Source organism: Narcine bancroftii, chromosome 2 (genome assembly GCF_036971445.1).
Source record: "Narcine bancroftii isolate sNarBan1 chromosome 2, sNarBan1.hap1, whole genome shotgun sequence".
Classification (NCBI taxonomy): Eukaryota; Metazoa; Chordata; class Chondrichthyes; order Torpediniformes; family Narcinidae; genus Narcine; species Narcine bancroftii.
Genome location: NC_091470.1, coordinates 279,154,295 through 279,171,659, shown reverse-complemented (window position 1 = coordinate 279,171,659; position 17,365 = coordinate 279,154,295). Strand labels below are relative to the sequence as shown.

Below are 17,365 nucleotides of genomic sequence, written 5' to 3'. Positions count from 1 at the left end.
TGATGATCAGTGAGGAGGAGACCTTTCCAAATCGTACTGTCTATGGTCTTCCAATGAGAAAGTCAAGGATCCAGTTGCAGAGTGGGGTACAAAGGCCTAGAGTTTGTAGTTCTTGACCACCGCTGAGGGTATAATGGTATTGAAGGCTAAGCTGTAGTCTATGAAGAGTAGATGTATGTATGAGGGGTATAATGGTATTGAAGGCTGAGCTGTAGTCTATGAAGAGTAGATGTATGTATGAGGGGTATAATGGTATTGAAGGCTGAGCTGTAGTCTATGAAGAGTAGATGTATGTATGAGGGGTATAATGGTATTGAAGGCTGAGCTGTAGTCTATGAAGAGTAGATGTATATATGAGGTGAATGGAGAGCCAGTGATATTGCATCTGCTGTGGCGTGATTGTGACGATAGGTGAACTGCAGTGGGTCCAGATCTTTACTTAGGTACATGTTGATTCTGGCCATGACCAGCCTCTCAAAGCATTTCATCACAGTAGAAGTTTCGGGCCTGAGCCCTTCATCAAGGTATGAGCAAAATGTAGACAGGTACCTGAATAAAATGGTGGACGGATCAGGGGGAGGAACACAGGACTATAGGGAAGAGGTAATAGGTGGATAAGGGAGGGAGGGCACAACAGCAAGCAGGGAGGGGGGGGATGGCTCTTTGAATGGAGAAGGAATGGGGTGGAGAGGTGGAGAAAAGGAGACAAAAGGGATAGGAAAGAGAGGGAGAGTGGGGTCTCATAGAAACCGGAGATATATCAAAACAACAGCATTCATTTATAGCAAGCAGGACCATATTTGTTTTGCTTGGAAATCTGTAGTGTTAAGCAAGTTGTGCAGAAGTGTAACGTCCCCTGAGATTGACTATTAATCCTTTGCTGAGTTCATTGAAATCTTCAGTTATGTACAGTGCTTTTCATAGAGAAGAGCATGGTCATCACAGCTTGTAAATCATTTTTTATAATGATTTATAATTGCACTGAAGCAAAATAAAATCAGCTGAGTAAAGATCAATATATAAACTTTACCATTACAATATTTTCTGGGATATACGAACTGATAATTGGGTCTTGCCAGAGGCTGCAAAAAGCACTCTTGCTGCCAAGAAAGTTCTGGGTTTGGCGTGCTTTCAGGGGAGGTATTCATTGAGTGTGTGGCAAGAACCACCAACGTAAATGTTTGGATTTCTTTTTAAAATTTAATATAAACCATGTTTTCTGTTTCCTTTATTCATTTATGAGATGTGGATGTTGCTGGCAAGGCTTGCATAAAGTGATAAGATTATTTAGGTCTTACTACATTCAGCCTTTGGCTGTTTCATTATCCAAACCAAGCATTGGCAAACAGGTTATCAGAAAGGACTGCCTAAAAGGCACTATTAATAATGCCTTCTAGGCGCATATTAAAGACCAATGTTAATTTGTTAAATTGTTTATATCCTGATTTTGTTTGGCTGAATATTTATGTGAAATTCCTTGCATGTTGGTTGGTTGAATGCCAGTTTTGCTTGTAGGATAGCAAGGCTAGCAAATCTCTAGATCTGGGGCAGATGTCTTAGTGTTGTTATGGAGATGTCAGGTTCTTTGTCCTATTTTCTTGTCAATGTGGAGTGAATTGCATAGGCTGAAAACTGGCTTCTACAATAGAGGCAATCTAGGAAGAAGCTGAATGAGACCATCCATTTCCGGCTGGTTGCAAAAGCTTCACTCTTAACTTTTACTGCTTGCTACAATTGATAATGATAAAGCTATTCTTGTTGTCAGTTTATCTATTGCTGTTTATAGTGAATGCAGCAGTTCTTTAGAGCTTTGACCTAATTTTTTAGGCAGGACCAATTAGATGAATTTGATGTCTAGTATGAATGTCATTGTATGTTTACAGCTTCTCTAGTTTGGCATCTCCGGTGGAGCAACTGATGCTGTGTTTCTTAACATATGAAATCGAGTTGATTTCCAAATTTGAAGAGTGGGCTACTTCACAATGAATATTTTTACGGGTTATATTAGTATGGTTATGAATAAATATGTCTTTAAAAGAGATAGATTGTGGCAGTTTAGTGTAGGTCACTTTACAGAGTAACACTTCACAAAAGACAGCTCATTTAAAATGCAAGAGCTTTGCTGAAGCTAGACGTTGAGGGTCCATTTGGCTTTGCAGAAGCAGTAAAGAATGCTGATCTATTGTGTATGGTCAATGAAGTCCAGGATCAGAAGTACTGATAAGATCTTTCAAATATTGGGTTTGGAGCCTTGGGAGAGGTTTTTGGTTTGTTGCAAGCAGAGAGAGGAAAAAACAAACAGGATTCTTCTTTTTGTGTGTGTGTGTGTGTGTGTGTGTGTGTGTGTGTGAGAGAGAGAGAGAGAGAGAGAAACTAGTTCTATAGTAGTAGTTGAAGCTGCAAAATGGCAAGCTGGCAGGCTTGTTGAAAAACTCCATTTTGAAGACGGGTTGTGACTTCTGAGTTCAGCCTGTTGAAAACACTTGTAGTCCTTACTAGATGAAATGGCTGGCTAGAGTGTTTCTTCTGAAATAAGGAAAACAGGAGAATTCTGTAGTGACCTGCAAGAAGAGGTTATCATTTAGAAAACCCGTAATGGGGCAGGTTTCTTTGGCAAGACACTGAAGTGACTGATTGGAGGAAATCATTTTGTATGTCCAAAGAGCAACAAATTTCGCTCTGAAACCAACAAGAACAGTTGTTGAGCAGTAACCATTTAACTTTAAACACCAGATCTCGGTGAAGATTCATAAATGTTAAATTCTGTGCACAGTATGAGAATTGCCTGATGCTGGAGAACTTGGAGAAGTGAGAAGTGAATGAGTGAACTGAGAAACAAAGGACATTCCTCAACATATGCACATTACATACACATGTGCTTAGAATTAGAAGGGGGTTAAGCTAATAGTAATAAGTTTAAGATTGATCTTGTTGTTATGTTAAAAGAAAACTAAAAGGAATTTTTGTTTAAGTAACCATTGTCTTGGTGAATTTCTATTGTTGCTGGGTTTTGGAGTCCTCTGGGCTCATAACAGTATAAGGACACAATCTACTGCTGATTAGTAATGAAGCCTTTTGGACAGTCAGATTGGGCTGATGAATTTTGGCAAATTATTTTAGCACAGTGGTGCCACATAAAAGTAAGATGGTACCCAAAAGCACTGTGATTCAACCTCTCCTTTAGTGGATGATCTGTCTGTCTGACATGCAGTAAATTAATGAAAATAAGATCAAGTAGGTTTTTCCACTCTTGCTTGTCCTTCATAGCTGTATGCTTCAAGACCTGGTCAGTTGTATGGATTATGCTGGTCTTGTTTTCCTTGGTGCTTCTTATAAGAGTTGCTCATCATTGAGCAGGTTGATTTTATCAGTTGAAGGAAAATGGTAGAAGCTAATCAGTAGGTTCCTCATCTGTGTTTGGCTACTCTGTACTTTGAAGTTTTTGAAAGTTTGTGTTTGAGGGTGCCCAAGATTACCTCCTGCCATCTCCCCTCCCCCCTTGACTATGATCATTGGTGGATTGATCCTGTATCCAGCAATGGTGGAGTTAAGGATGATGGTTTAATAATATGAATCGAGAGTATGAGATTATCACCCTTCTGCACCAGTTTCCCCAATTTGGAGAAAGGCAAAAATTGCAAATGCAAGCCTTGAAATGTAGACTGGCCATGTCTACCCCTAGATTCTGCCTGACATGATGGCTTCCTCAATGTTTCTTTAATTTAGACACATCTGCACATGTTCAGGGTTGACTATAGCATTAACTGGGCTGGATGAGCCAATCAACTTGTATATTGCTCACCTTTCTGAATACAGAGAGCAAAAATCTCATGGTTAAATTTCTATCTTGTAAAAGGTAATTTTTTTTTCCCCATCGAGAATTAGATGTACAAGTTAGTAAATGTTTTTGGCATGGCTTATCAAACCCAGATCTATTTCAAAACTGGATAGTACCAATGAAAGTTTTCCTTCATGTGTCTCAACTCTATTTGTAACTCTATTTACATTTGACTAAGATTTATTCTTTTGCTTCAGCCTCAGCTAAAAGCTTTGGTAAAGGTTGAAAGTAAAGATCAGAGAGCAACTTATTAAAGTTGTTATAGCTTTAAAATTGTACACTTTTAATAGCTAATAAAATCATATTGTTAATTGCAAGAAGGAGAAATAAACAGGTCAGTCAATATTATTGAAGACAACAAACAAAATAAATGTTTTGTGACTATTCAGTTGCTCTTTTCTAAATTTCTAACACCATTACTTATTCCTCTTAATCATTTAACCTAATGAAGAAGAGGGAAATAATTTTGGTTAAATAAGTGGAATGGATTTCTGCATCTTGTACAAAGAATAGTACATCAGCGGAAGAGGCCTTTCGACCCATAATGTTTGCACCGAACATGATGCCTAAATACAAGATGCCGAATCTGCCTACTCATTTGATTTTAATAGCAATATTGTAATATCTCTTGTTGCCCAAGTACCTTTCTGAAATGTAATTTTATTTTTAACCACAGTGCTGCAAGTAAAAGTAACCAAACTAAAGAAGGAGAGATGCTTGTAAGTATCTTAAATTTATTCTGAAACATTGTTTAGTAATGCATTATAGATAATTAAAACAGTCTTTAATAGTGGCTCAAAAGCAGGCCATAAAAAACACTTACTGGCACAAAATGCAGACAAGCTATGTGAAGAAGAAAATGTATGTTATTATCTTCTCGATTATATTTTCTATCATTTTTTTTTAAACTCATAAACTCAGCGTAGACACTTCAGAAAACTCTCTTGAATGCATTTTATGAATTCCTGCTCTAATATGCCCCTTGCACTCAGGCAATTCAAGTTAAAATGGGCAAGATATTATTCTCTACCCAATACTCTCTCCATGCCAATATTTTACCTTTGATCGTAGGGAATGTTGTTGAATGGGTTTATGGAAGTGCAAATAAGATGCATCCAGAAATGTATTAAGGTAGACCAATCTGCCTTGCTGGATAAAGTGCATCCTGCCAACTGGTAGGAGCTGGAAAAGAAATTGCAGAGACCATTGCTGAAATATTAATATCATCTTTAATCTCCGGTGAAATGCCAGGGGTTATTAAGAAAAGGGCAGCACAAATGAGCCAAGGAACTATAGGCCAGTAAGCATGATGTCAGTAGTTACAAAATTGCTGGAGGGGATTCTGAGGGATAGGATCTGCTAGCATTTGGATAGTCAGGGACTAATTGGAGGTATCAGTATGATTTTGTGTATAGGAGATCATATCTCACAAATCTGATGTTTTTCAAGAGACCATGAAGTGATTGGTGAGTGTTGTAGAACAAGATGACCTTGGGGTACAGGTGCAAACTTCCCTAAAAGTGATGACTTGGGTGGATATGGTTCAAGATTTCATCATCGTTATTTACATAAATACACAAAATGATTTACTTTAACTTGTTATGGACCCTGGACAATTTTATTTTAGGACCAAGGACAGGACTGAACCTAGAGGGGAAAGAAAGGATTGTGCGCTGCTGTGAAGTGTTGAATTAATGGTGGGAAAAACTGTCAGTTTCAGGTGAAGCGCTGAAACAGCACTGGAAAGCGGACAGCTGTCAAATGCGTGAGCACCATGTGAAGCTGGTGGGCTTGCAGAGAGTGCGCCTGCTGCTGTCAATATCTCCACCAATATGGGGAGCTGAAGGTACACACGAGGGCATTTGAAGAGCCCAGTGTGTTGAGTGTTTGAACAGGTTTGTCAGTTGGTCGGTTGGTTGGAGGCAATCAGTCAGATTTGTCAGTGTGCTCACCCAGTAGTTTCAGTGGGAGAAAGACTGAGCTAGTTTGTCTACAGGTGCCAGCAGTTTGCGCCACTCTGATAGCGTGCGTGCGTGCGTGCGTGCGTGCGTGCGTGCGTGCGTGCGTGCGTGCGTGCGTGCGTGCGTGCGTGCGTGCGTGCGTGCGTGCGTGCGTGCGTGCGTGCGTGCGTGCGTGCGTGCGTGCGTGCGTGCTCAACCTGGCCTTCTTGAGTCCCCTTCCAAAAGCAGAACTTCGTGTGACATGAGTTGCTTAATGACTCAGGATAGGGTGTTTAGAGGGGAAGACTTTTGTTTCACAAGATAACTTGTGATAACCCTCAAGTGGGCTTCGGAGGAGGTCACTAGGTGAAAATTCCCGTGTAAAGAAATCAAAGGTGGTTGTTGCCAGATTCAAAACTCAGGAAAGTTGTAAGTCTACAGTGATCATGGCCATCTGTCTCCATGTCCTTCTCAAAGACCAGTGTGCAACAAACTAAGAATCCCAAGCCTGAAGATCAGACTCCACGAGTTGTTCCTTTTTAACTGATGGACTTGACGTGACTGACTTGAAGTTTTCTTTTGGGGCATTTTGAGCTTGGACTGTAATGGCCTCGGTTTTTTCCACATACACCTTATAAATATCTGCTGTTAATGTAGAGTTGCTATAAAGGCTTATGTTTGGGTGTTAAGTTTATTGAGGTAATTCTATTATTGTTAATCTTGGCGCCTCACAGTTCGGCAGGCAGCAACCTCCTTTGAAGAAGACCGCAGAGCCCACCTCACTGACAAAAGACAAAGGAGGAAAAACCCAACCCCAACCAACCAATTTTCCCTTGCAACCGCTGCAACCGTGTCTGTCTGTCCCGCATCGGACTTGTCAGCCACAAATGAGCCTGCAGCTGATGTGGACATTACCCCTCCATAAATCTTCGTCCGCGAAGCCAAGCCAAAGAAAGAAGAATTTGTTAATAAATTTTGGCTTAAACTTAACTCATCTGTTTATGCATCTCTCAATGGCTGCTGGTGAGGCGTAACAACCTGAAAGGCACTAGTCCAGTGCTTCTACCAAGAAGCAAAAGAAATTCTCATCACAGTGTCCGTGGATGCCGCCACCTCCTTTACACCCATAACTTCCATAACTGCATGGGTTGTACGTTCCCAGAAATGAACCTGAGGTCCAGGCATTCAAGATGTCCTCAGTGGTCCTTGGTTCCAAACCCCTTGTACAATTAGGAAACTGTCACTTCCCAAGTCCTTCCAGAACCCTGCCTTTGGCTGCTGAGGCTTGTGTTGGTCCACTGCTCTGGCCTCATACTCTACTGGGTCTTCTCCCAAGCTTCTTCTCAGCCGTAAATATTTTCCTGCTCTGCTGCCCTGTGCCAGTTGCTGTTATCGTAGACCTCGTGGTCTGGTACAAGAAGCATGGGTATCACTATCCTGGGTATGGACCACTGTGGGTTCTCCTATGTTTTTAAAATAAAAAGCTGTTGGCACCATTCTACAAGATATTGAAGGTGTTTTGCACACTTGGTAGGAGTATTAAGGAAAAAAAATTGGGATCTCAGCTGTGCAAAACTTGGAATACTGTGCATTTCTGGTTGTCCGGTTATTGGAATCACAGCAATAAGTTAGAAGGGGTGTAGAGGAGATTCATGGAAGGGGTGAGTTATAGGAAGAGGATATATAGGACTGGGTTCCTTAGAGCAAGGGAGGTTGAAGAATGGAGGTTTATAATATGAGCAGCAAGGCAAAAGGGTAGATGATTCTAGAAGTGGAGGGCATAGGCTTGTGAGAGGGGAGAGTTCTAAGAGGGAGCTGAGGGGCAACTTTTTTTCACTCAAAGGGTAGCCTGTATGTGGTATGAGCTGCTAGAGGAAACTATAGAAGTGGATACAATTTCAATGTTCAAAAGGCTTTTGGAAAAGTATCTTGATGGGGAGAGCTTGGGAGGATATGGACCAATTGCAGGTCCTGCTTGTTTCAGGGGCTTATCCCCTTAAGTTTTCTCTTCAGCATATGGAAGGCATGCTCAATTGGATTAAGATCGGGTGACTGACTTGGCCATTCAGGAATTTTCCAGTTTTTAGCTTTGAAAGATTCCATTATTACTTTAGCAATATGTTTGAGATCATTGGACGGCACTTCATCCTACAGTAAGACAATGAGTTTGGAGCTATTTGCTCAAACTTGAGCAGTTAAGATGCTTCTCCACCTCAGAATTCATTTTTCTACTGACATCATCAATGAAGATAAGGGCATCAGTAGCTGTGGCATCCATACATGCCCAGGCCGTTACACACCCACCATCATGTTTCATAGATGAGGTGGTATGCTTTGGATCATGGCAGTTCCCTTGTGCCTCCACAATTTGCTCTTGCCACCACTCTGATACAGATTAATCTTGGTCTCATCTGTCCACAAGACCTTTTTCCAGAATTCTGCAGGCTCTTTTAAATACTTTGCACACTGTAATCTGGCCATCCTGTGTCTGTAGCTAACTAGTGCAGTGTAGCTAACATCTTGCAGTGTAGCCCCTGTATTTCTGTTCATGAAGTCTGCTGTGGACAGTCGTCATTGACACAACCACACCTGCTTCCTGAAGAGTGTTTCTGATCTGTCTGACAGGCATTTTGAGATTTTTTCTTCATTTTGATGAGAATTCTTCTGTCATTGGCAGTGGAGTCTTCCTCTTAGTCCCTTTGCAATTACTACACTCACCAGTATGGCCTTTCTCCTTAATTATGTTCCAAGTAGTTGATTTTGGTCATCCTAAGGTTTCGAGAATGTCTCTTGCTGTTTTATTCTTGTTTTTCAGCCTCATAATGGCTTCTTTGACTTTCATTGGAACAACTCTGATCCTCCTGTTGAAAAATTTTATATACAGTCTCCAAAGGTGATCAAAAGTTTGGAAGCAAGCCTACCTCACTGGTACCTGCACCAATGAAGCAATTAAACATACCTGAGTAATCACAAGCACCTGTGAAGTCAAATGTCCCAAACATTATGGTGCCCTGAAATGGGGGAAATTTGTGTAAAAAGTGCACTCTCCAACTAGATGGCATTAACATTGACTTTGCCGGTTTCTGATAGCCTACTTTCTGTTCTCCCTCCCTTTGACTTCTTTCCTCCAGCTCTCACCCCCCTTCCCCCTCCATTCACAGTCATCCCTCCTCCTCCTGCTTGTGAGGATGTGCCCTCCCTCCCTTATCCTTCTATTAGGTCCTATCTTTGTGACTGTATTTCTCCCCCTGCCTCTCCCCGCCTCCCCAAACTTTTGTTCAGGCACCTGCCTACATATTTTTCATATCTCGATGAAGGGCTCATGATTGAATCATTGGTTATGTATCTTTATATTTGCTATCATGAAGAAAGCATGTCAATATCTCTACTTCCCCAGAGCTGCTGAAAAGGGTAGTTAGTGGCTCTGGATGAGGAGAAAGGATATCACCTGGGCATCCAAGTGAGTGAAGGACATCTAGAGGGTGAGCCCAGGACACCGGGATTTACTGCTGAACCCTCTGGAGGTGTTGTGGTTTATCACCAAAACACTGAGGAAGGAGGGCACCCACTTGATAACCCAGAAGATGCCACCACTTACTTGGTTACCCTGCAGAGTCTAGACAGTAAATCTCAGGATTACAATAAGGGATATTAACATCTAGTCCTACATAACATACCTCAGGAGTCTGCGGAGGTTTGAAATTGGAAACCCTGGAAAATTTCTACAAATGTGGAGTGGAAAGCGTGCTGACTGGCTGCATCACGGTATGGGGCACCAATACCCTTGAGCAAAAAGCCCTGTAAAAGGTAGTGGGCGCAGCCCAGGACAGCTCAGGCAAAACCCTCCCCACCATTGAGAACATCTACAGGAACGCTGCCATTAGAAAGTAATAGCAATCATCTAGAATCCACACCATCCAGCACACACTCTGTTCTAGTTGCTACCATCAGAAAAGATTTATAGGTGCCATAAGATTCACACCACCAGGTTCAGGAACAGCTGCTACCCCTCCACCATCAGATGCCTCAACAACAAACTCATTCAGCAATTTATTTAGAATCATAGAGCACTAAGCATAGAAACAGGAGTTTTACTTTTGCACTTTGTTTTTTTTCCCCCCCTCAGAATTGCACAGTCAGTTGTTTACATTTCTTTATTTGTTTATATGTGTAAATTGTGTACAATGTCTTGCACTACCAACAAGTGATAATTCTGCCCTGCCCACAGGCAAAAGAATCTCAGAGTTGTATGTGTATGTACTCTGACAATAAATCGGAAATCTAATGTACACTGTTTGAGTTTCTCCAGCATTATGATTTACTTCAACCACAGTGTCTTCAGACTTTTGTATTTTACTTCTACCACTCAGTAGCAAATGCTCTGTGTCAATCTATTGGAATCTTGGTGTTGCATGCAAATATTTTTTAAAGTGTGAAATCAACATAATTCGAAGTGTGAGATATAAAATGTAATCAGAGAAGTATAATCTGCAATTGATTTTTCTTGTTTTGGTGTAATGGTTGAATTATTGCATTTCATTCCTTAATCAAAGACTTAGTACAGACACAAGTAGTCAAACACAATTCACTCTGCTTTTAGGAGCTGTTTGGTTTGTTCTTAATTGTTTGCTGCCTTCAAAGCATTCATCTGCTGCTTAATGATCAGGTAGCTTATAGATTTTAAAATCTGCATGTGCTTGTTAGAAGTGGTTCTCAATTCTCGCATTGCTAAAGTCACAAGTTTGAAAATATTATGCAAAAATGCAACAAATTACTTACAGTACCCCTGTACTTGGAGCTGTGCAATCTTCATTTTTGCATTCTGTTAGCTCCATATGGTGTACAAAGGATAACTAAAGTAAAAAATATTACTTGCCTTGCAAATTGTTTTTAATCTTTGCATGATAGGCAAGCCATTCAATTACTATATGTGTCAAAATGCTTTTCAAAATCTTTTCATACCTTATTTAAATTTAGACATGGAGCACAGTAACAGGCCCTTACGGCCCACAAGCCCATGCCACCAAATTGCACCCAATTGACCTATACCCTGGTAAGTTTTGAACGATAGGGGAAAGCCAGAGCACCCAATGAAACCCACAGAGACATGGGGAGAATGTACAAACTGCCAACGGGAATCAGTCGCAGGTGCAGTAACACTCTGTGTTAACCACTAAGCTAACTATGTCTCTCTGCTTTAATTCTGCTTTTTGATTCATTCAGAATGATTATTGTAAAGATGGTTAAAGTTTATTGTTTGATTTAAAAATACCAATTTAGTAAAATTTATGGGGATATTCAGAATTTTAATTTCTATTTTTCAAATTTAAAGTAAACATTTTTTTGCAAGAATTGAAGTTAAAATTTTCTTTGTTTCACAAATGTAGGTATCTATCAAATGAATGAATATTGTTGTGATTCATTGTACACCGTGCAACGTGGCTAGTCTTTATACAACTAGCTCATTGTGGTCACAATGGTCTTCAACAAGAGTCACTGTTACTGACTCCCTCAAATTCCTGTCGTTTAATATTTCAGTACAGATAACCACAAAAATGAAGCTTTTATGTAGAACTTTGCTGAACATTACAGCTAAGATTCTACAGACACTGAGGCTAAGGCCAAACTAAGTCTGGACTTCATAGTTAACCTGTCAATCATGTTTATCAAATGGGCCTAGCCCTTCTTTGTTTCTTTTGTTTTATTGTTAATTTACTTACCTCATTTTTTTCTGGAATTTTTAAAAACTTAATCAGAATAGTTTGAGCAGATGTATGAAACTGATAAACAATGAGGGAATACATTTGAACCTGCCCAGGTTTTACTTTCTGCATAAATTAGGCATGTTGTATCTTGAAAACTTTTAAACCTATCAACTATTTTACAAATTAACGTGACTCTTTTGGTGAACACGTAGTCTTTGACAAATATTGAAAATTTACTTTGTACTATGCATTCAGATTTTAAAGTGAATCGTGAGTTTTGGGCAATAAGTGATAAAATCAAAAACATTGCCCGTGGAATGGTTTATATTTCATTGAACAATTGCTCTTGCAATAAAATATATTTCTGAATTGAACAGATGAACCAAGTGTGGCAGAGAAATATCTGAGGAATATTCCTATAGAAATGGGATGAAGAGTAAATCATACCAATTATTTAATCCCAGTTCTTGATTTTTTTTAAAATCAGCATAAATTTTGCATAGCTTTAAAGGATTGAAAAATGCACTCTACTGAAGGAACTCAGCAAGTCAAACAATGTCAGTGGAAGAAAAAGAATGGTTGTTGTTATTTAGAGCTGAACCCTTTATCAAGAAATAATTGCCTTTTGTTTTCTTTATTCTTGAACTCAGACTTCAGCAAGTAAATTTAAATTCCACAGTTTGTATTTGTCATGACATGCCAAACACCTGGACAGACAAATATTTCTGTGCTACCCTACCACTTGTACACCAATAGGAGCTTGGTGCTGAATCAACAATCATTTGACTTTCACACAGGAGACTTGTCACAAGACATGTTCAGAAACTATTTAAAATGTTATATTTTGCTGTCTCATATGTAATCTTTTTCCAGGGATGCTCAAAGACTTGAAGAGTACTACAATAAAAACCAACAGTTAAGGGAGCAACAGAAAGCATTACACGACACTATTAAAGTTTTAGAAGACAGGTGAGATATGATATGATTGATTTTTAAATGAATTTAGATTGGAAGAGGTGCAGAAAAAAAATTTCACTGGATTTCAATTTTGATTATCCTCGAGCCTTGATTTTAACCAATGCTTAAGTGTTGCTAGAACCAATGCTTAAGTGAATCAAGAACAGGTCAATTCCACAAGCTGCAATATTTATTGAACTTCTCCCACAGTATTGAATTTCACTAACATGACCAGTGAGTATGAAATTTAAATGGAAAAATTCCATTATGTCGTTAATATGGCTGATGACTTGTTTCCCATTGTCCTGCATGCTTACCAGAATCAAAGCCTTAAGAAGTCAGACACAAGCCAGAGAAAACCAGCAAAATAGAAAAAATTGCATTTCATTGAGATCCTTACTGCTCAGGATAAGTAAGTGTTCCCTGTCAAGGCTCCTCATCTATTTTTCTCGTCCCCACCAGTCCTGACCTCTTACTGGTTTTCACAGGCACTGTTGTGGATCATTTAAATAAGACCCAGGAGTTATAATAGGCTCCTCCTTGTGCTTGATACCCTTGGGACAGGGAGGAGTTTCTACCAGACCTGCATCTCCACTTGTAGGTAATTTATCACGTTAATATTTGAGGCCCAAAATTCCCACCACCATTCCTTGGCAGTTTGCAGTATGAGGCTATGAACCTTATTGATGTTATTGATTATGCACCCTGAATGTTTCACTGAAATCAGCAGAGGGAAGAGAATTCTTGTGCTTTACAAGTTTTAAAATTTTGGAAGTATCCCCAGTGTAAAAACTAATGGTAGAATATTTGTCAATTGTGGTTGCAAATGGTCATTAATACAGTAAGAAGTAATGCACAAGCTAAAAATGTTTATTCCAGACAGGAGGTTAAAAAAAAATGAGGCTGTTGAAACTTTAGTTAATAGCGTTCTTTACCTCCTCCCCCCCCCCCACCCACAACCCAGGCAGAACAAGGAGAGGATCTCTTTAGTCCGTACTTCCTCACCAGCCTCTGCATCTGACTCATTTATCCTTTGACACTTCCATCAACTTCAGCGCAATCCCACCACCAATCACGTCTTTTCTTCCCCACCCCCCATCTGCCTTTTTCAGGGATCAGACTATCTGAAACTCCCTGGTCCACTCTTCCTCTCCTTTCTAACTCCATGCACTACCTGTTATATGTGCAGATGTGCAAAACTTGTCCCTACATCTCTTCCTTCACCTGCATCCAGGCTCACAGACAAACCTTCCTTCCAGGTGAAGTAGACCAAAAGCAGATTGGCTGACAGGTTTGTTGAATACCTGCATTCTGTCTGCAGGTTCAGTTTGAACTCACAGTTGCCATCATTTTTATTTCTCTCACCATTCTCACACTGACACAAGTTTATTTATCATCTGATTGCACAAGTACAACCCAACAAAATAGCGTTCTCCATTTCTCAATGTAAAACACATAACCAGTCTTGACATACACATACAGACAAGTGATACATCGGCATGTGCTACATTTGGAGAACAAATGTTCATACATAAAAATAAATATTATTTAATAATATTACCCTTGAAGCAGTTCGTTAGTCATTCCAGTCTCACTGCCTGTGGAAAGAAGCTGTTTCTCAGTCTGGTGGTACTGGCTCTGATATTCCTGTATCTCTTCCCCAACGGGAGTAGCTGAGGCCAATTGCAAACTTGAGGAACAACACCAAATTCCTTATGGACAGTCTTAAATCCAACTGCATGAACTTTGATTTTTCCAGTTTTAGATACCCACTTCTGTCTGGCTCCATTGTTTACCTATTCCTGTTCTTTTCTCTGTCTCTCCACCACTCCCACATTCTGCCCAATTCTCTTATCACCTCTTAGTCTCTGCCAAGCTCCTTCCCCCCCACTTAATTTTCTTATTCAATTTCTTGGCATCACCCTTCCCCATTTGCATCTCAATAAAAATTCTTGACCCAAAATGTTGACTGACCATTTCTGCTCATGGATGCCACATGATCTGCTGAGTTCCTCTGATCGAGCCTCTCATTATTGTTTGCTTGAGTCATTGCCCTTGGTGGGGTAAAAGAAAACCTGCAAATTGGTTAATTAACCAATTAAAACAGACATTTTATGGCAATCAACAAACCCCTATAAGATGCAATATGAAACTGACCAAATAATCTTTTGGTGAATATTGGCTAGAGCACAAGGAAGAACTTTCTTGCTTTCAAAAATCACATTATGTGATCTTGTCTGTGGTGCCTGAGATGATTAATCCAATTTAATTTCTGAGTTATTGCACACAAAAGTGTTAACCTAAAATCTGTGCTGAAATGACTGGAGTATAATTTGAATCTACTGTTCAGACTCTGTGGTAATTGGTTACAGCATTTCCTACATTGCACAGTTATAAATCTGATTTTGTAGCAATGAGCTATTGATTAGCCAAAATGAACACTTAAACAGCGATGATGGATATAATCTGACAAATGTATGCTTATTAAGAAAAAAGTACTTAACAAAAAAGATTGAACTCTGATTTGCAAATGTTACAATGTGCTTATTCAGTGTTTCTAATTATTAGAGGGGAAATGCTTTTTATCACTATTTTCCACAAATTAAATGGGAAACACTTTATGGTTTCTCATGCAGATGTCATAGTCATTCATCATGGAAACATTGATCAGCCCATCACATCCATGCCAGCCAGTGACTATGCATCCGTGTTAATTCCATTTTCCATCTTTTGGTCTATAACCTTCAGTTAGGTACTATTTATTGTTATGTAATAAAACAGAAATGTAATTTTATACAACATTGCCCTTAGTCTGCCATAAGCAGACAAAGTATTGGCATCAACATTGCCCAGCTCTCCTTGCAGTTAGAAAGAGAAGTAAAAGAGAGGCCCACAGAGTCACTGTGTCTGTGGCATCGCCTTCAACACCCCCACAGCTTCTGCAGCTACACAAGCCTCCATTGGCAACCCGAGCCGAGACCGAAATGCCTAGGTGTTTCAAGTGCTCATCTAGATATCTCTTAAAAGATGCTCATGACTAGCTTCCACCACTCTCCTTGACAATGCTTTCTAGGTACTTGCAACTATGAGTGAAAAATTTCCCCTTCAAATTCCTTCTAAATCTCTTGCCCCTTACCATAAATTTATGTCTTTGTTTTATTTCCCTCTCATAAGGGGAAAAGATTCATGTCGTCTTGCCCTATCTATACCATATAAATATCTCAATCTACTTTCATCGCAGCTCACATCAGCATAAAGTTGTTCGTGGTATTTCATCCAGTTTGCATAGATTAGATATAGCCTTGTCGCTTCACTCCGTCCTGGCCCACCTGGAGAATGACACCTCATATGCCAAGCTGCTGTTAAATGACTTAATTGCAGCATTTAAAATGATCATTCCCCAGAGGCTGGTGGAGAAATAGTCCTCACCACCAACTTTGTAAATGGATGCTGGACTTCCTAACTGAAAGACCACAGTCTGACTGGATCAGTAGCAGAATGTTGAGCACCGTCATGCTGAGCAGTGGTGCACCTCAGGGCTGTGTGCTCAATCCAGTACTGTTCACGCTACTGATCCAACAGGGTCATCAAGTTTCAGATGACACAACAGTATTTTGGCCTCATCACCCACAACAATGAGTCACACAACATAGAAAAGGATGAAACTCTCGTGAAATGGTGCAAGAGTAACAACCTGAGTCCCAACATGGACAAGACAAAGGAGATGATCATGGACTTCAGGAGGACCATGAATGACCACCCTCAACTACACATCAATAACTCTGTAGTAGAGAGAGTGGAGAGCATCAAGTTCCCTGGACACTCAACGTCTCCTCGAGAGCGTGCAAAATCATCGAAGACCCCTTCTACCCTACACACACACCTTTCAGCTACTCCCATCAGGGAAGAGATACAGGAGTATCAAAGCCAGCACCATCAGGATGAGGAACAGCTTCTTCCCATGGGCAGTGAGAATGCTGAACGACCAAAGAACTGCTCACACTAACCATCTGAGACTTTCATATGTACAAAACAATATTTATTTATATCATTAAAATACTTGTCCTGCATATGTATTGTTTATCTAATGTGTATTATGTCTGATTGTGTGTCTGCATGTTTTGCACTGATGACTGGAGATCCCTGTTTTGTCATCTGATTGTATAAGTACAATCAGATGGCAATAAATTTGACTATCATTGATTGCTTGGTAGAGTATACATGTTATATTTTATCTGTTTCTGACTTGTAATGCAGTTTTCTGAAAACACTAATGAACTTAAAACATTTGCTGCAATTTTGAGTACAAATTTCTGATACATAAAATTAATTTCTTTTGCAGGTTGCGAGCAGGATTATGTGACAGGTGTGCGGTTACTGAAGAACACATGAAGAAAAAACAGCTGGAGTTTGAGAATATTCGACAGCAGAATCTGAAACTAATTACAGAACTTAGTAAGTGGTTTTGAATTTATTTGGGGGGAACCTTTTTGTTTGAGAAACGTTGTCATACATTTTTCCCTATCTTCATTTAATCAAGTGAATGAAAAGAACAATCTTCAAGAGGAAAACAAGAAACTTAGTGATCAGCTTGAATCACTTGAGCATCAGATGAAGTAAGCCTTGTCTGTCTCTTGACATTATGACCATTTATTTTTTTACTTTACAATCTCTCTGACTTTTATTTCTCTGATGTCAGAGACCAGAAGCGTGAAGTGGAAGGAGCAGCAGACCACAATGATGGAATAATTCCAGATTCTCCGGTTTTATCTCTTTCCAACTCCATGCTTAGCAGAATGCGAAGGAGAAAGGAGAACCGACATATTCACTATGCAGAACATGCAAGCGCAGAGCCTTCACGGCTTCAGGCTGATGGTATGAGAATGCAGTGAATTTTACAATACAAAATTATTATTAGTTAAATC

The 17,365-nt window shown here is 39.8% G+C and overlaps 1 protein-coding gene across 3 annotated transcripts in view; it reads left to right on the top strand.

The window, feature by feature from the left end:
• The window catches only part of rbbp8 (retinoblastoma binding protein 8), a 116,834-nt gene that overhangs the window by 53,012 nt on the left and 46,457 nt on the right, over window positions 1-17,365 (top strand). For all 3 annotated transcript variants that reach the window (XM_069921091.1, XM_069921090.1, XM_069921092.1), the window contains exons 3-7: window positions 4,515-4,557; window positions 12,357-12,452; window positions 16,783-16,895; window positions 16,981-17,056; window positions 17,140-17,315. In XM_069921091.1, coding sequence (XP_069777192.1) covers window positions 4,515-4,557; window positions 12,357-12,452; window positions 16,783-16,895; window positions 16,981-17,056; window positions 17,140-17,315 — 504 coding nt within the window. The remainder of the gene's footprint in view (window positions 1-4,514; window positions 4,558-12,356; window positions 12,453-16,782; window positions 16,896-16,980; window positions 17,057-17,139; window positions 17,316-17,365) is intronic.